This window comes from Falco punctatus, assembly GCF_963210335.1.
Source record: "Falco punctatus genome assembly, chromosome: 1".
Classification (NCBI taxonomy): Eukaryota; Metazoa; Chordata; class Aves; order Falconiformes; family Falconidae; genus Falco; species Falco punctatus.
Genome location: NC_137580.1, coordinates 22,713,389 through 22,735,853, shown reverse-complemented (window position 1 = coordinate 22,735,853; position 22,465 = coordinate 22,713,389). Strand labels below are relative to the sequence as shown.

Genomic DNA, 22,465 nt, shown 5'->3' with positions numbered 1-22,465 from the left:
GTTATCCCTCACTGTGAGGTCCAGCTTCTGCCTTTTCCATACAAACCAGTTAACTCCCGCTTTGAAACTCATCTTTGGTAATTGTTAGTGTCATCAGTAGAACTTGCATGTCTGGAAAGGTATTCTTGGTCTGGCAGCTCTGTGATTGGGAAGGAGGACAGCCTCTCTTCAGCACTCTCCTCACAGGTGCTCCAGGAGTGCTAATGTGGCAGAGTGGAATTAAAATGCTTCCTGCAATCCAGTGCTTTATGTTGTGCAGGTACAAGCTTGTTTTGCCCTTTGCAAGAGCTCAAGGATGATAAACGGAGCTGTGAGGGAAAGCCTGGGATGAATTATGCATTTGGTCCAGACTGAGGCACAGTTCTTTTTGTCTTCCTTTTTAACATGAAGCCTTTATGTGCTGCCTTTATCCCTTTCCAATGTAGAGCACAGCCTCAAGCCATGTGGATAAATCATCTGCCCTTTTGCCACATCTATACAAATTAATATGGCCAGCTCGAATTTGAACTGCTCTGGCAGCCGAGGGTCAGTTTTGCTTAGATTTTTGCAGAAGCCTTTCTATTCCATGCCAACCACTGTCACACTGTCAGTCAGCTCAACTACGATCAGATAGATGTCTGATTTTCAAAGATTATGTTCTTAGGAGCATCTCGTTCTACACATTGCAAACTTCCAGGGCTCCAAGTGAGAGCATTCTATTTTTGACTTTCAGAGTAAGGTCGAGGGAATGGATAAATTGCCATATTCTTTATTCCTCATTTTTAATGCTACTGTCTTGGGTGAAATGTAAAATCACTAAATATGTAGTGATAGTCAAGGGGCATCATTTGATGAACTCAGCTGAGTTACAGTAAGGCTTCCAATTACATCAGGCATGTCAAATTACAGTATACTTTTGCAAGGATACATTTTTTGCTAACGATCTCTGCAGTGCATTTTCAAATCTCCATAATAGCAAGAGGTTGTTTGGCAAAGTGGTTCAGACAGCTTCTTCTTTGTAAGGTCTTTATTCCCAAGGCTCCCAAGAAGTCACAAAATGTTTTTCAGAAATTATTCCTTTTAGAAAGACCCTGCTTTTAAAGTGAAGATTATGATTAATCTAGACAGAGTGCTGCCTGTATTCTAGCTATGAATTGGGACCATTCCTGTTAGTTGTTTGAGAAGACAAGCTCTTCATCTTCATCTTCCACAGGAATTAATGGAAATTGAAGGCGCTTCAGGAACAAATTCATGGTAATGTATGCCTTTCCGTGTGTCAGAGATGTCTCTTGATTCTGGAGAATGCTTTGTTCCGTGTAACTGAAGGTGTACTGTTATGGACAAGGTCTTTTACCTGGTGGGACAGATTTGACAGTAAAAGAAAAAGCTGTGCATCAAATATATTTTCCTGTATTTAGCTTGAAATATACAGTTGCCTCTGCAAATCAGCTTCAGATCTAGAATGTGTTTTGTCTTCAGTACAAATCCAGAATCAGACCAGTTCAGTTCAATGTGAACACAGTTCTGGCCTGGCACACTTACACAGATCAGTGATCCAACTGCCCAAATCATTTCAATCTACCGTTGTAAGAAAATAATTTACTGAGGGCTGCATTTGTGCCTCTCCAGTGCAGCACCGCAGGGGTGATCTGAAAGTCCTTTTGACAAGAAGCCAAGCTGCTTCTTGACAGACCAGACGCATTCCAGTAAACTTCCTACATTGGTCTCAGAATTCCCTGAATGCTGTAGAAACACTAGCCATTAAAAATATGTAGGATTCTTAATATAAAAATGTAAAAGTGAAAATTACATTTCATAGTCCTTGAAATGCCCATAGCTACTGGAAGTATGTATGATAGCAGTGGTCTCCTGTGCTTTTTGTGTTTATGTGGAGTTTTTTGTTATATGGTCCTATAATGAGGGTATTACTTTTAGGAAGGACAAGAAAAAAAGGCTAGTGTTTTGGAAGTGAGATCTACGTTATGTTTTTAAGTTATAGAAGGACAGTGAACTACATTCCCTTTAATTTCGGAGGAGTTTATCTTTAGCTGACTCAAAAATGACTGTTTTAAAACTGATGTTATTTATAAAAGGTACCTGTAATAGCTTGTGAAATACTTTTAAAAGGTCACCTGCCAGGTGCTTCCTGAAGAATGTAGATTGTTAATCCAAGACCAGCAGAAGCTCATGAGGCAGGGCCTTCAGTAGTGGGTTATACGCTGGTCAGAGGCCTGTCGCTGGGTTTGGTCATTAGACATTACTTTCTGGCTTTTATCTATCACATAAAGAAAATGTTTCTTCATTTCATAGAATCACAGAACCGTTTGGATTGGAAGGGACCTTACAGATCCTTTAGTTCCCACACCCTGCCATGGACAGGGACATCTTCCATTAGACCAGGTGGCTACAAGCCCCATCCAGCCTGACCTTGAGCACTGCCAGGGATGGGGCACCCGCAGCTGCTATGGGCAGCCTGTGCCAGCGCCTCGCCACCCTCATAGTGAAGAACTTCCTAATATCTAATTTAAATTGCTCCTCTTTTAGTTTAAAACCATCCCCCCTTGTCCTATTGCTTGTAAACTACCTACTCTTGTAAAAAGTCCGTCTCCAGCTTTCCTGTCAGCCCTCTTAGGCACTGGCAGGCTGCTATAAGGTTTCCCCGGAGCCTTCTTTTCTCCAGGCTGAACAGCCCCAACTCTCTCAGCCTGTCTTCATAGAAGGGGTGCTCCCAGCCTTCTGATCATCTTTGTGACCCTCTTCTGGACTCGCTCCAACAAGTCCATGTCCTCCTCCTGTTGGGTACTCCAGAACTGAACGCAGTACTCCAGGTGAGGTCTCACCACAGCGGAGTAGAGGGGGAGAATTGCCTCCCTTGACCTGCTGGTCATGCTTCTTTTGATGCAGCCTAGGATTTGGTTGGCTTTTTGGGCTGCAAGTGTGTATTATCAGGCCATGCTGAGCTTTTCATCCACCAGCACCCCCAAGTCCTTCTCCTCAGGGTTGCTTTTAATCCATTCTCCTCCCAGTCTGTCTTGATACTGGGAGTTGTCCTGACCCAGGTGCAGGACTTTGCACTTGGCCTTGTTGAACTCCATGAGGTTCGCAGAGGCCCACCTCTCAAGCTTGCCAAGGTCTCCCTGGATGGCATCCCTTCCCTCCAGCATGTCAACCACACCACACAGCTTGGTGGTGTTGGCAATATTGCTGAGGATGCGCTCAATCCTACTGTCCATGTCGCTGACAAAGATGTTGAACACCGCTGGTCCCGATGGACCCCTGAGGAATGCTACTTGGCACCAGTCTCCGCTTCTGCTACCTCAGGGGCATTTGGATCTTCTTGGGTGCTTTGTGTAGAGATTCCCTAGTAGTCTGTATCTTTGGGCCACCAAGGCTTTCGTGGTGTAGGTGATACAGACAGCATCTTGCTCCATCTTACCCTGATCTACCCTATCCAAACGGTGGTAGGACAGTGGAATGAAGGCAGAATATGTACAGTAGGGCCTTTCTCTCATGAAGTTAGTCATTTACCACCTCTTGGTTACCAGTGTCAGTGTCATCTTGTTCTTAGCAGGATTTTACCGTAGGGGAATTTACAAGTTAGTTAATTAAACCCTATCCAGTTATCCTTGGCAAGCTGTTTCAGAGCTTCTCAGAAAGTTACATGGGAAAATACACCTGTGAATAAGGATTACTGTTGGTGTCCCGAACAGACTAAATACTTAGGTGAACCTGGATGCTTAGCGCGGCATTTGCAGCTAGAGCAAGGGTGTATTTTAGCCATCCCAAAACTTTGTGCTTGGGCTGCTGCAAAATTGCAATAGCTATAGGAACCTACCGCTGCCTTAGCGCTGCGTGACCAGGGGAGGGGGATCGTTCGCCGCTCATTTGCTCTGCATTCCGCAGGCCCTCGCGGCGGGAGCGGGGACAGTTTGTGCTTAGCTTGACTGCGTGTTTTCCACAGAAATTAGCATATGCCACAGTAATCAGAGCTGGCTGGCTTGGATTTGGAATTTGACTTTTTAGCTGTTCTAGACCTCGGCTTTTAGTTCAAATGTATTAGTCGTTTTCGAGACCTAGCATTCACCACTGGCAAAATTATTTCACTAGGAATGTGAAGGTTCTTCGTGGTCTCTCTGCTTTTTGCCCCCCTTGCAGGATCCGAGCAGAGGGTTTCGGAGGTGAGCAGAAGCCTGGGGTGGTGAGCTCGCAGCAGCGCCGCGGGCCAGCCACACCGCTCGTTGCCGGGGCCCCACGTCGCATCCGAGAGCGGCTGGGCCGCAGTTCTAAACGGGCACGAACGCGGGCGTGCGGAGGGGACCGGCGGGCCCCGTGGCGCTCCCGGCAGGCCGGGCGGGCAGGCGGCGCCGGGCGCTCTCCATGGTGCTGCCCGCCCGCCCCGCCGGTCCCCTTCGCCCCGCCGCCCTGTCCCCGTGAGCACCAAGTGGTGAGCGCTGCCGAAGGTGCCCGGCAGCTCTGGGGGAGCCGAGAGCTCTCCTCCTGGGGATTCGCTCTGCAGTAAATGCCTTCCGTGCTTTTTCTGTCCCGGGCAAATGAACGCGTGCTAACGGCAGGGTTTGGCAGTGTGTGTGCAGGGCAGAGGCATTCAGCACCTTGTGGGCGATTCTAAAGTTATTTGGGTGCGGGGGGAGAGACTCTGAATGTGAAGGAATCTCAACCTTTTGTGAGGAAAAGATGAAAAATACCTAGTTTAGAAGAAGAGTTTCATATGTTTATGTGCTTAATGTGGTTGTTAATTTGGGGAGTATCTAAAAATAGTCTTTGAGAATCCATAATACAAAATTTTATCCTGTGTTTTCATAAACAAGTATCAGATAGGTGTTTTCTTGTTATAAGTGGGAAAGTGTGCTTGGAAGACAAACGATACATCTCTTTGCCATAAGTATTTGCTGAAGCAATGTGCTATCTAACTCTTCTTTATGTTTTTATTACATCAAACAAGCACAAGAGAAATTACTGGCTTTAGAGCAGGCATACTAGGCTTCTGCAGGTTGTTACTTAAGGTGCATTATTGCTGATGTGTTTTGGAAATTGTGTAGTTAGAATCTTTCTTAGGAGTGGTTGTGTGTAGTCACTTTAGCTTTTATATCCACTCTTGTGGCCTAAGCACTCAGGCTCCAAGCCAGATTGCAGGTGGGTAGGTGAAATCTAACCATATCATTAGTCCTGATGGTATGTTGGTGATGGAAATGCCCTTTAAAGACCATATACACAGTAGGCAGAAATATAAAGGCACATCACTTGGTCATACTCTCCTTCTATACTTTGCAAACTGAAACAAACTGTGAAAGACAATTGCTTGTTTTGTGAGCCATCTTTAATTTTGGAAGGCTCATTTTGGGGGTCAGACTGCTACGTATACAAATATATATACAATAATATTTGTATAGGTAGCAATCAAGTCTTTGTTTTGATAGCTATGGACATGGAATCGTTTAATTCAAGGTAGATAGAGCCCATTAAAATGTGAATCCATGTGACCTAGTCCAACACTGAAGTGCAGGCACACTTATACATGTAAGAGCAAGGATGTTTAAGCAGAGCTGATTATGTGCAGCATCTAGATTGCAACTGAAAGGATTTAAAGTGGATGAGATCTGGGTCACGCTGGCTTACAGACTTCCAATGCAGTGGCTACCAAGTCGGTTTTCCTGTTACATGCTTTTGTTGCCCAGGCATAATTATTTGTTGTATTGTTATCATTTGGAAAGTTATTTTATTTACAGCACCCCAAAGTGATTAGCTTTGAGATAATGGAATTCTGTTTCCAGATCAACAAATGTTCTTGTTAAATTTGTTATATTACATAAAACACTGTAGTCCAGCCACATTATTGTAACAGGATAATATTACATCAGCTAAGTTAGTGGGGTTAGAATCAAGAGCCCTCCACTTGGCTTTTCAGACAGCTCATTGGAAAGACTCCCCTGGTTTCTGGGAAAACAAGTAATAGGACTTTTTAATCACAAGTGGTAGGATTGATCCATCAGGGACACAAGTGAACTATATGCAAGCACCTTTCAGCATACAACTTGCTTTCTGTGACTTTTTTTTCAGGTAATTGAGCTTAAAATATGCCCTGTCTTTCAGAACTAATGTAATTCAGCAGTATCTGGCTATAATGAAAATGCTCAGAAAAAAAGATGGAAAAAATCCTTCTGAGAACAGGCCAGATCACTATATGGGAAGACATTCAAGCAAAAAAAAATTAAACCACTTATTTTTATCATAAAAATCAAAAGCTCTCAAGTCTTAGCTGCTCCCTTCAGCTTTCTTGTCTTCCAGCTAGAAAGCCTACATCTGCTCACAGTGACGAGGCAGGTACCCACCTCATGGGATTAGGGACAGGAGCGTTCTCTCAGGGTGTTGGACCACTTGTCCATGACACTAGGTGGTAGCTGGGGAGCAAGCAGGATGATGCAGACCCCAACAAGCTGCCCTGTTTTTGGCTGTGGGTGGCCTCACTTGTGGTGTCAGCAGAGCAGAGACTAGATTGGCAAGCTGCCCCTGCAGGAGAGGGGGCCCTGCATGGGCCAGTGGCTGATCTCTTTGCAGCGGGTCCAGCAGATGTAAGTGCAGTCACTAGTGAGTGTCAGGAGGGAGCCTGAGGAACACAGTGTGGGTTTTGGGACTTGGACATGGCAGATCTGCAACACCTTCAGAATTGATTCCTCAGCTCCTTCTTTGTATTAATAGCAGCTTCTTTCCTCACAAGATCAAAACTGAACACAATATTCAAAGATGAAAGAAGATAGGGCAGGAAGGAAGATGAGGAGGCACGATGTAGTGTTGAATTAAATGATTATGGTCATGATCCAAAGTCCATTAAAATCAACAAAATGTCTGCTGTTGCCCTTAGTGAGCTATTGGGTGAAGCCCTGTTTGACTTGGTTAAAATAGAATGCAACATCAATATTTTCAATCCATATGAAAACTAAAATAAGTGGAACAATATTTAGAATTAATGCAACTTAGCTGTCATCAGAATACTGCAAAATGGGCACTCTTGCCAGAAGTGTCTATCTAGTTTACTTAGGATTCTGATAAAAAAAATATGCTTCTTGAATTGCTAACTTTGGTACAGCTGGAATGTCTTTACCTCAAGACTGGTGTATTTATTTAAACCGGAGACATCAGGCTCTGAAGGGTTTTTCTAAATCCTATTTTTGGTGTTCAGAAAGTTGGTGGTGTGTGCAAAGCATTGCTTTGTCATGGCACAGCTTGGACAGTAATAAAGGATGACTGCAAGGACTTTTGTGATTTGAGAATGACACGTATTTTATCTTGCCTTTGCTGATCTCTTAGTGCTTACGGTGACAATAGTACTTTGAATGTGTAGTTAACTGCAGAACTCTGCCTTAATATGCCATGGATGCTGGAAACTTGGAAAGGTTCAGAAAGAGACTGAATAAGTTCATGGAAAACAGCCTGTGAGGATGACCATATAAACTGAAATGTCTAGCACAGATGCCCGTCAGTCTGAAATGACCAGAAGCCAGGAGAGTACTTGAATATATCATCTGTTTTCTCTCTTCTACCCCTTGCTAGGTATCTTATTTTTGGCCACTGCTGGGGACAGAAGACTCTCATCCCACAGTGATTACGTTCTTAGGAGCAAATGTAACCATACGATCTCAGTTTTTTTCTGATTACGTTCTTAGGAGCAAATGTAACCATACGATCTCAGTTTTTTTCATCTGTGATAGAGGAAGAAATAATTTGCTAAGAGTAGATGAGTATTTTCAGTCGCTTTTTCAAGATGAGGGTAGCTAAGCAGTATCTCTTTTTTTTTTTTTTTTCTGGTGTAATTATTAATTACATTTGACTTTTGGCAGTGTTAAACTGAACACCTTTAAGACAGCAACCCGCTGTGCAAGGGAGGGTATGGTATTGCAAATATGCCTGTGTCATCTGTAATGTGCTTTTTGTACTGACCACTAAATGTGTCAGTGCTGTCAATTGTACCCAGGTGGTGTAACAGAAAAGAAGGGAAAGACATTGAGACTGGTCTGATTTATGTCTATTAATATATGTGCCATAACTTGCTGTTTTTCATTTCTTGTTTTGTATTGTCGCTTTTCAATTAATAAAATAGAAGTAATCAAGGTACAAAAAAAAAAAAAAAAAAGCAAGCCAGAATGTAACTTTATATATTATTTTTTTAGTACCAGTTCAGTGACACTAATTTCCAGCCTAGAGCTTTCTGGAACACATTGTCTTCACGTATTCAGTAACATGAGATTGAGAGAGTGTAGAGCCTTTTTTTAACCTTAATATTTTTTCTTTCAGGAAAATATAAAGTGAGACCTATATAGCGTGGACATGTGATTGCTAACACACTTCCAGGGTTAGTGTACCTTCAGAATTAGGGCAATTGCTACCTGTATAACTTATTTATAAGGGTGTGGATTAAACAGTCAGTGAGACAGGAGGCAATTTATAAATGTAGCATATACTTCCATAGTTAGCTATGTGCTTTTACTTTCCACAAGAATTATTTTGCCTTTTTTTTTCCTCGGAATGTGTAATTCTGTAGATATTAAAGTGGCTGAATATGTTAATATGTACAAGCCATCGAAATTGCTTTAAATAGTTGAATTAAGTACATTGTTACACTGCTCTGGAACACCAAATATTTTGGTCCCTATCAAAAATATTCCATCGTTTCCATCCTTATCCCTCACGAGGAGGTGTTCAGGAAGAGTTTCCTGACCAGAGGGACAAGGATGTCTACCTCTGACATTTAACCTCATGAGAATGACAGCAGAGAGACAGGTCGACGTCTGTGCTTCTGGGTAGAGGTGAGCTAAATCTTTGAGTCTGTGTTCTCGGGTTTCTAGGCCACTAAGGCTGTGCATGCACATCAACAAGCCTGGTCTAACGTGTCCTGCCTTTCAGCAAGGAGGGGGAGTTTAAATCTCTGCACAACTTGTAAGGACAGAGACAGTTGTTGTATGGTTGCAAAATAACACCTAGATGTACTTGTTAGATATTGTGCACAAATTAGGCAGTGCATCACTGCAGAGGGAACGCAGGTCCCCTGCAGAATTGCGGTCTGCCTTGTTCAGAAGGGTCCTCCACAACTCTAAACAAAAGGTCGAATTGCCCAGCTTTCATCGCTACCAAACTATTGACTGGGACAGCCCTTTCCCATTTTTAGCTGTTTGAATTTTGATTTCCAGCCTATTTTCTGAATGTGCTAGCAGCTTAGAACTGGAAAGAACAGTCTCCATCCTGGCTCTGAGGCATGAAAGGCTTTTCCCACCCCATCACTGCCTCCCTTTTTTGGTAAATGATGGGAATAGATTTCAGTCACGCTTTTTGGCATTATTTCTCAGCTTGGTTTTAACTTGGTTTTTGTGCTGCCCACATGATTTATGTGGAGAGAACCTCATCTTTATGAGATGGACCCCTGTTAGTGGATATGCTTCAAGGAAGATAATCACTTGTTTACATCCTCTCCTCTTGTACTCAATTACTGTTGATTTTCGTCTGGTAGGTTTCTATAGACAGAAAATGCTGATTTGCTCAGCAAATCATGTCTCTCCACCTGAAAGCTGGCAGTTAAAACCAAGTGCTGAATATAGCTGTGGCTAGTAAAGCACTGCAGTGCAGTAGCCTTTTGTCTCAGCTGGTGGATCAGGTTAAAACAACAAAGCCTGGAGACTGGAATTAGATCAGGTCAGGAAGTTAATGCTTTATGCTGGTTTGTAAATCAGGCAGAAGGGAGCTGTAACCCTAATAATGCAGCCACACACCTGTGGACCTCATAGTGAGGTTAGTTGCTCGCAGCCTATTCACAAATCACGCAAGACTTTGTATGGGTTCAAGTCTTATAAACTTTATTATCCCAAATGGGAATTTGTTGAATCTCATGACTTATATATTTCTACATTCAGAGCTAATGATGACAAATGCTTTTTAGAGAAAAGCCACCCTTTTTCTGGTACTGTGTTCTTTCTATGTTATTGTGCATCTGCCCACGCTCCCACTCCCCTCCTACGTACCGTTTGTGGTAGCATCACTGTATATTCTGTTTTTCTTATGTAGCAGCTTCACAATACGTTTTCTGTGTTTAGGGGAAAATTGCTCAGTTTCCATTTTTACTGAACAGATCTTGAAAATTTAATCTTCAGATTGATGTCCGCAGAACGATTTCTTTTTGTTAAGATCTGTATACACAGGGCAATGACAAGCCATTTTCTACTTCCGTTAGGAAAAATCTTTCTGTCTTAAAACAGAACACTTCTTTCCTGCAGGGACATTAGCTGTGTCAAGTAGTGATACATACTTCATGTTCTTTTCCCCAGACTGGATATGTTCTTTCTAAAATAATCTATTGAAAGTTACTTCCCCCCCAAAATATTTTTATGTCTCCTTGAGGTTAGGGGCAAAATGTTTAGGAGACATAATAGTGAACTCATAGACATGATCTGAAGTTCTTTGCCAGTGACCTCCTAAAGAATATTTGCTGTTTCATTTTGTCGTACTTGGCACCAGTTGTTCAATTCAAGTGTCTGATGTTTTTCCTCTCACGTAGCATGGGTTACAAAGTACATCAAGTCCTTTTTCAACTTTTAAGTGAGTTTTCTGAAAGAATAATTATTTGAGACTGAGCTGATGAGCCTGCACATATTAATCATCAAAAGATGATGTATTGTTTAATAATCATAATTCCTATAAACCCTCCTGTGTAACAAACCTTGTCTGTGCACTGCGTATCAGGATTGAAGTATTCAGTGGCTTGAGGAAACTTTGAACTGTGATTTAAGAAATCCTAAGACCAGGATTTTTAAGTGTGGTGGCCTGTGATTTGGTCTTATTTTCAAATTTCTTGCCTAAGATCCCATGGAAAGGTTGGGAAGATGCATGCTTTCCCACTGTATCAGGAAGGTAAAGTTCTAGATTACCAGCTGTTTAAGTGCTGGTTTACAAGTGGTGATACCTGTGAGGTTCATACAATGGCAAGAAGGCAAGGGTAAGCTACAGGCCTGTTAAAGAATTCCATTTTCTCCTTTATTTTATCCCAGTGGCTGCCTCCACTGCTCTCACTTTGCTGGTGGCTGTTGCTGCAGCTACTGTTTGTGTTTCAGCCATTAGTTTTGTGTAGCCTAGTTTCTCACAAATGGGAACAACTGTGAGAAAACCAGCCTGTATGTAGAGAGGAACCGGAAAAAAGGTTGGCTGGCACTCTGTACCCTACTTCTTCTGATGTCATCTTACATTTTTGATCGAATGCACAGATTGCTGGCTCAAACACAAACCAGATGCCTGTTTTAAAGTTGCCTTTATAGTGCTTCCTAGTTTCCATATACAAGGAATCTGTGAAAATTTGGAATTTTTGAAATTCTCAAAGTGCAACCTTATAGTAAAAACACACACCATCAAGAATGATTAGTTCCCTGGTAATAATAAATGGTCTTGGTCTATGCGAGCTGAAAACAACCATGTTCTGTGGGTACAAAAATAACACAAGTTTGGGATTTGGCCCGGTCTATGAGCTGTTGTCACATGAAGAGCTCACAGGACGTCTGTTACTGACTTGGTGGTGCTGTGTTAGAGTGAAATTCATGGTGCTCAGGTTTAGTGGCCATTCAGTCAAATTCAGTCTGAAACCAAGGAATATATTGCAGAGGGAAACCTGGCTAAGAGAATTGTTGCTTTGGTTCGGTGTTTTTAGTGCTGCCATCAGTGAGGTCCCATATCCCTAGCTCCCCTAGGGTGGCTAAGCCAGGGATGCAGACATCTGTGCTGCATCGGCATGTTGCAGTCCTCTCCCTCAGGACCTGTCTGGAAGAGGCTGGATCAGTGGTGTTGGTGGGAGTTCAGATGTGCTCCGCTGCCTGCCAGGAACTAATGCAAAGGCTCTTTTTATCTATCTGTGTCCTATTTTGATGAATAAATGCTTGACGCTAATAGTGATAACAGTTACCCAGGGAGGCAGGAGCAGAGCTTTGATATACTGGTTTTAGCAGAGGGATAAGCAACGAGGGAATGACAGACCCATCTGTCTCTGATATTAATGCTATAAATTAATGTCCCAAACCCAAATGATATCTGGGGGGAAGATGACAAGGGGGAGTCTAATTAACAACATGTCTCTGTTGGTCTACATCTATAATCATTCTCCATCTTCAACACAGGGCTTCTTCGTAAGTTGTCTTAGGAAGTGTCTGAAAACAGTTTTTAGCATTGAATAATAATGAGCAGCACACTCGGCAGTATTATTTTTACCTCTGTGAAGTTGAGCTGAGCGGGGCAGGCTGAGCCCAGATTACGCTGCGTGCTTCCCCGAGCAGCATCCCCCTCCTTGCCGCGTTTGGTTCGCTGCTTAATGCAGCTCTCCTGATGCAGCCTCACGTGGCTGCATAAAGGCACAATGAGGACTTGACTATTGCAAACGGTTTCCAGGCGGCTCTCCATGCTGCCTGCAGGTGAGCAGGCTGAGGCTGGTCTCTCAGAGCCTGGCAGCTTCTGCTCCTGCCTTCCTAGCGACCGACTCAGCAGTAAAGGAAGATTGTGAGGAGGAGAAGCCTCTGCTGAGCTCCAGCACAGAGTCGCAGCAGCAGCAGCAAGTCAGACTGCACCATTTTCTTCTCACCCTGCGTAAAGGCGATGTGAGAAGCTGAAGGGAGCTGCCCCCTCCCCCAGCTGGTGGTGATGCTGAAGTGGAGCCTTCCTCCCAGTCAGAAGACGCAGCCTATCTAGAGGAATCCCAAAAGACCTTTCCAATTTGATGTGTGTTTAAAGGCCAAATTTTCTTTTTCATTTTCCTTTTTTTTTTTTTTTTAACTCCTTAGCTAAGTCTGAAGCTTGTCTTCACTCGCAGTCACAGCCTGCAACCTGCAAGCAGATATTTGCCAGCTGCTCTCTGATTTTGTGTGTGTGGCTGTGAGCACTTTCGCACACTGCGTGTGTGGACGTGGCTCATGCTTCTGAGTTATGGGTGCTGCAGAGGCTGGAGTGGATCTGTGACCTTTTCTGGGGTGCTGGAGGAGGAAGAGTGGATTACACTGTGAAGTTCTGGCTTGCAGCCAATGCCCTTGCAGAAAAAATAAATCACCTGGATAGCTGCGTGTGCTGGAAACGGCTTCCTTGGAGCTGGTGTTTTCCTCTTCAAAATGGCTCATGCAGCTGCTTCCATTAAAAAAGTTCGAGAGTCTGAACTCGAAGAAAGGGAGAGAAACCTTGAGAAGGAGAGGAAAAGGCAACGGAAAATCTCTAGGGCAGATCGGAAACGCAAGGTATGAGGGGAAAGGGAAAAACAGACCCCTTGTCCTTTGTCCCTTCCCTCCCTCCTCCTCCCTGCCCGCAGCACTTCCCAGGTGATCCATTGCCATCATTTTCCTAACCTTTCATATCATATTTCCCTTTTGCATCCCTTCCCATCTCCTCTGAGCCCCGCTGTGGACTTCGCCTAGCTGCAGTGAGATTAAAGTGCTACCAGTCATGGCAGTCCACAGCCATGCAGGGAACATGCAAATAAAGCTGGCCATTGGCACACCAGTATCATCGCCTTCCCTTCATCCCCAAAAGGACCAGAGATGCATGTCATGGTGCAGGAGCCAGGTATTCCATGCCTTCGGCTCATCTGAAGAAGTCAGGGAGGGAGGTGGCTGTGTTTATGCTTTGCAGCGTGAAGGTGCATTTCTGTACTTCAAGACAGCATTTCCCCCCCATTTCCTACTTTTAGTCCCAATTCCCACATCACCAGCAAAGCTAAATGCTGTGGGTAAGACCTGTCGTGGTGCTAGGCGTAACAGCAGAGTCGTTATGCAGTTCGGTGTCAGTAACCGCTCCTGGATTAGCAGCCGTGATTCAGTCTATTTACACTGCATACTGCAGGTGTATTTTTCCAGCTGGGGCCTGAAACCCAAGTCTGCAATCTGCTGGGGTTTTACATCTGTTGCTGGTGGCAGTCTTTGATTCTGTTAAGGCATATCTATTTAGATGTTTCAGATTTTGGGGAGGTTTCTCCTAATCTATAATTTACTGTTATTTTCCTTCTGTGGTAGAAATGGGGAATGACATCTCCGATTGCCTTGAAAAAATAACAAAAAAATATATAAATAATCAATAGAGATTATTTATTTGCCTGATGATAGTTTCCAAGGACACAAATAATATAAAACAGTGGAAAAAATATTAAAAAACCTGAAGCTTTTGTTAAGGTTAGGACTATATTAAGGTTTTGTTAAGGTTAGGACTATATTACATTGGGAGTGCCCATGTTAATGCCTCGTTGCCATTTCTGTTCCCCCCACTCTGGTATCTCTAGGTTGTGGCATGCATTAACTCATTCACTGACACCATGTTTTGATCCATTCTTTATCCATTTCTTCTGGAAGGGATAATATCAAGAGACACAACCTGTCCTTTTTTTTTCTTTTCTGCTACACTGCACGTAAACACAGATCTCTCTGTAAAAAAGAACAAAATCCAGCAATGTATCATTCACATTCACAGATCCTTTTGGCAAATCTCAAGGATTCAGAAGCCATCTGCTCCCTTGGCATACCTGGGAAATTTTGAATTCATCCTACATTCAGTCTTACAGATTTTCATATTCTGAACTGCCTGACTTAAATAAAATTACCAAGGCTGTTTGATACCTCTGGGACCTCTGCATACGATCTCCCTGACTTTTAAAAGGCTTGCTTTGCATGAGTTCATTAAGTTGCATTAGAATTCTCTTTATCAAAACAAGAATGTAATTTCTAATGTGTGCAGGGCTTGGATGCTGGGACAGAGCTGCTTGGGGCAGATTGTGATTACTATCCTAATCCCCTAAATGGGACACTGCAGCATAAGGTAGTTTTTGTGATTACATTTTTGATTATGAAATTCTCTGCAAAACAGCCTTTTAAAAAAAATTATTTAATCTGTGGGTGTCCTTGCTTGGGAGGGTCTTTTCTTCATGTTTGCCCAGCACCCATCTCAGTTACTTCATCACAACATGTGTTGTTTTTCCTGATTTTCACATATCCTGTTTCATCAATGTCTTCGATTCAAATGTGTATTCTAGTACTTTAATTAAAGCTGGATAGAATTAATACTGCCCCGTCTGCTATCTTTTTTCCCCAGGGTGCTGCATATCCCTGACTGCAAGTATACAGGCTCAGGCTGCATTTGTGTTATAACAATGTATGGTGATGCAGGATCCTAATCAGATTTTCAGATACACGGAACCCCAGTAGTCTTTGCTTAGAAAATATGCAGAATATCTTAATATTGTTTGCATTTCTTCCTTTTTAACATTCAGCGACGGCCCTTGCTCCTGTCTCCCTTTTGCTGCAGCTGTACCTTGCTGTTACATAAACAAGTGCTGGGCTGCACCCTCAACTTGCCTTCAGAGAGTACGGGCCTGGGTTAAGGCTGGGCATCTTCCCTCACACACCCTCTGCACGAGGCGTACAGCAACACAAGCATGAGTTTGTTTCTGTTTGTATGTATACGTGCTCGTATTGTGTAGAATGCACAGTGCAGAGCAGATTAGATATGTCAATATGTATACATGCACACTCATATACACAATATACACAAAATAGATAACATACGTTATATATAATGGAACATTTGTATTTATTCATCGGTTTAAGTGAGGTGTATGTACCTGTAAGATATTTATATATATGTCACTTAAATTGCTGAAGAAAAATAAATTGTTCTGCTGCGAAACATGACTGTCTCCTAGTAGGTGCAGAGCCCTCAGTTTTCATTGACTTCCTTGGGAAATGAAGGCTACAAACAAATTCTGTGTGCGGGCCCATGAGAGAAAAAATGTAAATTAATATTTTGTGATTGCTCCCAGCACTTGAACTCTTTCTACATATGGGGAATATAGTCCCAGTGTTGTGATTTATTTAAAAGCTATTGCATTGCAGTGACTAAATTTTCAGTACAATAGAGATCCATTTTGTTGGTAGGAATGATAGTGAGAAGGGAAATACGGTAATGTACAGTATTGTGAACTGTCTTTTCAAAACCTCATTTGGATATATGCCATATACAGATACGTTGTTGTTTGTGTGAAGTGCTGATTTGGCCTTGGGATGGAAACTTTTTCTTTGACCCTGGAACATCCTGATTATGCAAAAGAGGATAATGAAGGGCTGCGACTTTAGCTCTTCCACTCTGCCAGCACGCTGGGCATCTGTTGGTACTGTCCTGTGCTTCTCCTAGCTTCCAGGGATGCAGCAGGGTGTGGGATCTTTGTGGCTTTGCCTCTTCTCTCAAGTGTTTTGCTTAATGATATTTTGCAGTGTGATCATCATCTGTCTTGATAGCAGTGTTACAAACCATGGCTGTAGCTTCTGTGCTTCTTGGGTAGAACCAGAATGTTCTTAAATGTCATAGTGTCTGTTATTTGACATAGCTCTGGACAATAACAACTCCCTGGCCATTAACAGAGCTGGGAAAAGGGCCAGCAGCAGCAGTGTTCTTGCTCAGATGATGGCTTTGCAGTCCTTAGACATGTGTAGTTCTTTAAAGATTAGCAGAATTATTCCACACCCAAAAATTGGAAAAAGGTGTTTGCAGACTGAAGACAAATTCCAAGACCCTCTGCCGCATTCTTTCTGAGGCTGACTTGACTCATTTTTTTCAAAACCAGTTGACAAGAGTCAGCTCTGCTCATCTTGCATTCAAATGGGAAATACTCACTTTTTTGCATGCAGTCTTTTCTTGCAATGCTGAGACACACATACTGATGCAAATAGGTATATGTAAATACCGTGTCGTGTCCCCCCCCCCCCCCCCCCAACCGTCTGAATATTTGCATGACTACCTGAATGTATCAAGAGCACTGAAAGCCAGGGACTAATACAGGAGGTGAGCAGCTTAAAATAGATAGATTTTGTTGAAATTTAGGCATGGCTAATTCCATGATACCTAAATTCAGGGTATGTAAGGGCCAGCTCCGCTTGCTCTCAGTCTCTCTTCAGATAGCTGAATATGGCTCGTCTTTTGCAGAGTGAGGAAAGGGAAACGGTGTGATTACATGATGGTCACTCACTGAGTCAGCAGCAAAGCTGGAATTACAGCTTTGGAACCCAGCTTCCTAGCCCCTGGCAGTGTGTAAGATACACTTGCTTTTGCCTGTCTGAAATACTTTTGAAAGCAGACATAGCTTCCTGTCTTTGTATGTGACAAGTGTTTAAAAGTTTTTTGAAAAGCCACAAAAAAATAAAAATCCAAACCAAAAAAGCTGTTATTAAAAATTGATTTTGCTGCCAAATAAAACTTGATTTTTAAATGTACAAATATGGTAAGATGATAACTCTTACCCTTTTACCATCAGCAATGAGGACAGAGTTTGACCTCTGGGCTCTAGTAGCAGTAAGTGGATGTTTCTTTAGTATTTAAATAAAGTTTTTAAAAAGTTTTTTAAACTTGTATACCTTTTTTAAAGGCAAGTCTCATCAGTTCAGCATCCTTTAGCATAGAATGTCCTACAGCATCTGGAATATTCACCACTGCTCACCAAAAGAGATTGGGAAACGGTTGCATCTCAGTGAATTTTGTCCTTCACTTGTCAAGCACTGTCAAAGCTCGCACAGAGCTGCTGCTGCTAGGTGATACCTGCAGAAAGACAAGGGTGGAGGGAGAAATGCTGCTGTCAGCAGAATTCAGGTGCGTATGGGGAAGAGTCAATGTTCAGTAAATGGCTTCCATTGCATAGCTGCAGAAGACAAGGACTGAGTTTTCTTTGTTTTCCTTCAACAGCAGACCTTTATTCCCCATTCCCATCTCCGTTTTCACAAACTGAGTATCAGAAAGGAATCTCACATTACAAAATTAACGTAGAAAATTACATTGTATTTGTCTCAGAACTGGGTGGAAAAGCCCATTTGAAATTCAAGCAGAATTCTGCTTCAGCAAAAGCAGGTGTTTGTCATCTGGGCTCTGAGCTGAGGCTGGTAGCCACAAAGTTTATCCCTTTTGAAAGGGCCAGAGCCTCAGTGAGGAAGGAAGAACGTGGAGGAATTAATGAGTGCTTGGGCATGCCAGAAGAAGGTATCCCAAGGAGGAACTCATATGGAGGTGTAGTTTTCACTCTTGGTTACTCTTACTTTGGTTCATGGATGCCAAACAGTATCTCATCTGGTGAATGTGCCACAGGATCAGTGTAGGGTTTGTACTGGGCTAAGGAAGAGAAAGTCTCACTGTTTAACCTCTCTGTACTTGAAGCTTTCAAGGTTTATTGCAGCTTTAACCTACTGATTTTTTCTTTCACACTGAGTAAGTCTTATCTGTTCAATGTTGTGTTTGTTGCCTTGGCAAACAGCTTTGTGATTCACTGGAATTTCTAGATGTTTCAAATGCCTCTTCAGCCATGAAAAATAATCTTTTTGGTGTTTCGTAATTGAGTGTTTGCGTAGGTGGTGCCTATTCCTGATGCCCTTTGAGTGTTTACCTCCTGTATCTCTAACTTCTGTTTTCATTATGTAGATATTTCTTGGCATGAAAAGAATACCCTGCTGTTTACTTCCTTGTAAAATGGAGCTTCTTTTGATGACATTGCATTTCCTAATAGATTGGTATTTGCTGCTTCGGTTTCTAGGTGTCCTGTTTGAGGGATGATATGCATGTGACTGCAACACTGCTGAAGCTAGCAAATACTCAGCTGTGCAGGCACTCTCACTGCACTTAACATGCATGTCCTGTTCAGTGTGTCTTCCTCAGGCAAGTTAGCTACAAGTTCATTGTGGTTTCAATCTACATGAGATAAACCAAGGGGGGCTCGAAAACGATGGCTCATTAAGCTCTGTTCACCTTTCTGCAGATAGAGGATGTTACTGTAGTGCCAAGTGTCATTATTTCTCTACTCTTCTTTGAGATTTTCACGCTGCTTGCTATAATTAAACTGGGAACAAATACATGATATGCTGAAATGAGGCAAGCCAGGTGTGGTTGTAGAGAGTGATGATCTCCAGTTCCCTTACTTCTGATGGGAAAGGTACAATCTCCACTACAATTTTAGATTTGCTTACCTTTATATTGTTGTCTAACCATACCATGATTTATATCTGTTTTTTAAATTTAATTCCTTGGTAATATTTGAAAGGCAAGATTTATTTGGTCTCAATAAATCATAACGTGGACAGTATTAACACAGATCGTTTACCTAGGTATGTTTCTGGTATCTTGAGTAAATATGCCTCTTCACAGCTTTAAATTAAATTAATCCATACCTGGAATAGTGGAATAGACAGGATTGTGGGGTAGGTTAGTAGATAGCTATCATGAAATAAAAGCAGTGGTGGTAATTGCTTCTTGCATATTTAGTGCAAAGAAGCATGCTTGGGCTTGAGTCTAGGGCTCATTCAGCGCGTGTTGCACCCGCTGGTTGCTGTTCCCTCTGGCTAATTGGTGTGCTGGGCACAGGAGTGGTCTGAACCTCAGATCCTCCCTCACTCCCTGCTACTTGTGCCAGGAGGCATGGAGAAGATGAAGGAAATTGAGATATATTATAATCCTTTCACAAAGGGTGTGATAGTTTTCCCTGTTATTTCCCTCAAAAGAAGATGGGGCAGGAGGAACGCTTTGTTGGGGAATGTCCAACTTACTAGGGTCTCCAGAGCTGCTACTTGGTTGGTAGCTTGTGCACCACTTCTTGGTAGGTGGGGCTACAGTTCTCATCTAGCCATGGGAAGACAGAGCGATACAAATACAGGCACATCTCTCTGCACTTCTTTCTCCCACCTTCCCTCCCCTGGTGGGGATAAACCATGAGGCTCACAGCTCCATTGTGTTAGATACTGTACACAGGAGGAGGAAAATGTGTCACTGGCATGCTCAGTCCTTTTGCATTGTAAAGTTTGCTTGATGCAATCCAATTTAATGGTGTACACTTTGATTTTTTTGGTTGGATTGACTCATAATGGGATTCTTTCCATGAAGTTATGAAAGTGTCCAAAATGGCTAAGTTTTCATCTTTCACTCCATTTGTTTAAGTAAAAAGAACTTTTGTTGAACTTTAAAAAGAGCAACTGAGAGAGAGGAGAAAGGCCATTGCAGTGACTCCACCTATCCTGGTCTTTACAAATTTAACAAGTGTGAATCCTACTTAGTGGAAACCATGAGTGATTAAAAAAATTGAAAGAACCTTTACACATGAAACGAAATTGTCCCCGATAAACTTTTGTGGCTTTTTGTTTAGTTTTACCTTCTAAAAAATATCTTGTGATGTCCTTTAAATTGACGACATTTTCTGCACCACTGAAAGAATGACTATAATTGCAAGAATTACAATTAGTAAGCAATTAAAATCTCCCCTTAAACATTTTCTTTACAAATGGAGGTCAAGAGCTGAAATAGTAATGTAGATGTCAGATGTTAAACTGTGAAATGTCAAGCTTTTGGGAATCTGGCTTCTGTAGTTTAGTCCCTCAGGCTTTTCCATTGAACTCCTGGGGAAAGTTTGGCACCTGAAGTAACAGTGGCATATGAGCATTGAGAGATCGTACTTTAATGGCGTGATTTGGAGCCATGCCCTGGTGTATATATTTGCCAACATATAGTGCATCCAGAGTGTGCAAACAGTGAGTATGTCCGTAAGCAGTATAGTAGGATTATTGCCAGTCAGGCAGTAGTTCTTTCCCTGAGACAGTGCCTTCTGCAGCAAAGTCCCACAGCCCAACTGGAGTGTGTTTCTGGGGATCAGGGGTGCGGGAAGCATCATGGGCTGCATCTGCCCCATGATAGGAATTGTTTTTCAGCCTTTTCTTTGCAAACACACACGTTAGTATTGCTTCGGAATTTAAAAAAATGTCTTTTTATAAATATGTATTTCTTGGTCAAGCGTCTCTTTGAATTTCTTCCTGTTTTGTCAGCATAGTGAAGATGGACTGACACATTCAATATATGGTTTGGGATGCTGGCTGGTATTTAACTCCTATATGATGACTTTAAAGCAGTTTTAAAACTGCTTCAGTGCTAATGCCTTATAAGTGAGTTATTTTGTAAATTGGAGGTTAATGGGTTGACTGGCAGGCATTCCTCCAAGTCCTGGTCATATTCAAATAAGAAAATACAAATTTAGGAAGTGATCATTAGTCATACAGTGTCATGCTAAAGATACCGTGAAGAATATAACTAAACCAAGCATAGATCTGCTATCAGTAATTAAGGGTTTTGTTGACCAATGTAACAGAAAACTTTCCCTTTTAAATATTTTTCCATACTTATTTCCAGTCAAGATATAGAACACATTCCAAAGTAGAGGCCTGAACTTGACTTTCTTTAGAAAAAGATCCCTAGATGTCAGAGAGAGTTGTCAGTTGTAGGTCAGCAACATCAGTCCTGTAGCATTTTTCAGGTGTGATGAAAAACCTTTGTTCCTAGTAGGATCTGTTCTTGCCCTAACAAAATGGTGTGTAGGTTCCTGAAGCTATTTTTAAGAATTTTTTTTTTTTTACTTTTGTGAGCTTGTTATCAACTGTATACAAACGTTTTATGACCTGATCCAACCATCCCTTTTTCCCTCGTTTCTTCCTCAGAATTTTAGCAAAATGCTACAGTTGATAGTAAAACACATCACCATACTTGATTGACTTGACTATGCTCACAAAATATCTTTTGTGCTACTCTTTGAGAATGTAGGTGGTACTTGACCTTTTTTAAAAAATAAATCCTGTTCTCTGCATTGATTCCAAGCACTTCCTTTTGTGCAGTCACTGTGGCACTGGGTAGTTTTGTTTGAATGTCTGGCAAGATTCTTTTTGTGACTGGAAACTGCTTCTTTAGGGAAGATAAGCAGTTCGCAAGTACTGCTCTCCTATACTTAATGATATCTTGATGAACGCTCCTGTTAGTAACCTGTTGGTAATACTTTAGCCTTAGATGGCTAAAATCAACTTTTTTTTTTTTTCCTTGCCAATCTGTGGAGTTGTCCAGGTGCAAGCAGGAGTAGGTATTTCACACTTACACAATTATATATAGTATTAGAGTGTATAATACAAATTACTGAAATCTGACAAATATAATTAAATGAATTTCAGATGGTTCACAGAGTTGGCACTGTACAAGGTGCTAATATGTTGGCAGTGTTCAAGGGCTTTCTCTCTAATTATTTATAAAAGTTCCACATATTGTAAATAGATTTAGTGGGTTTTTTTCTGATAGTTTTTCAGGGATTCCTTCAAAACCATGTTAAAACTCATTCCTACACTAAGACCTTCCACATGCAGATCAATACAGATTAATTACTAGTTGCCCTTTTACAAGTGACTGCAAATAAAGGCTGCAATTAAAAAAAAAGTCATTAATTACCATCTATTTGTTGATGCTAATGAAGAATTTAGCATGTTAACCACTTCAAAATATAGTATTATTTTTTAGTTTATTAGCTGGTTAGGGCTTTGGAAAAGAGACAGTTTTAGGGAACTGAGCCTGAGTAGGTTTCAGAGTACACACTTGGGAGCTCTTCTCTTTAAGGTCAGCTTCTCATTCCCTAGCAAAATTCCCA

The 22,465-nt window shown here is 42.0% G+C and overlaps 1 protein-coding gene across 37 annotated transcripts in view; it reads left to right on the top strand.

The window, feature by feature from the left end:
• The window catches only part of ANK2 (ankyrin 2), a 395,080-nt gene that overhangs the window by 184,771 nt on the left and 187,844 nt on the right, over positions 1-22,465 (top strand). For 2 of the 37 annotated variants that reach the window (XM_080373645.1, XM_080373647.1), the window contains exon 1: positions 7,678-13,241. The exons of 33 other annotated variants lie outside the window; for them this stretch is intronic. In XM_080373645.1, the coding sequence (XP_080229771.1) occupies positions 13,119-13,241 (123 nt within the window). In that variant the 5' untranslated portion in view covers positions 7,678-13,118. Of the gene's footprint in view, positions 1-7,667; positions 13,242-22,465 lie in introns of those variants that run through there. 2 more of the 37 variants (XM_080373622.1, XM_080373644.1) reach the window with 2 other exon arrangements.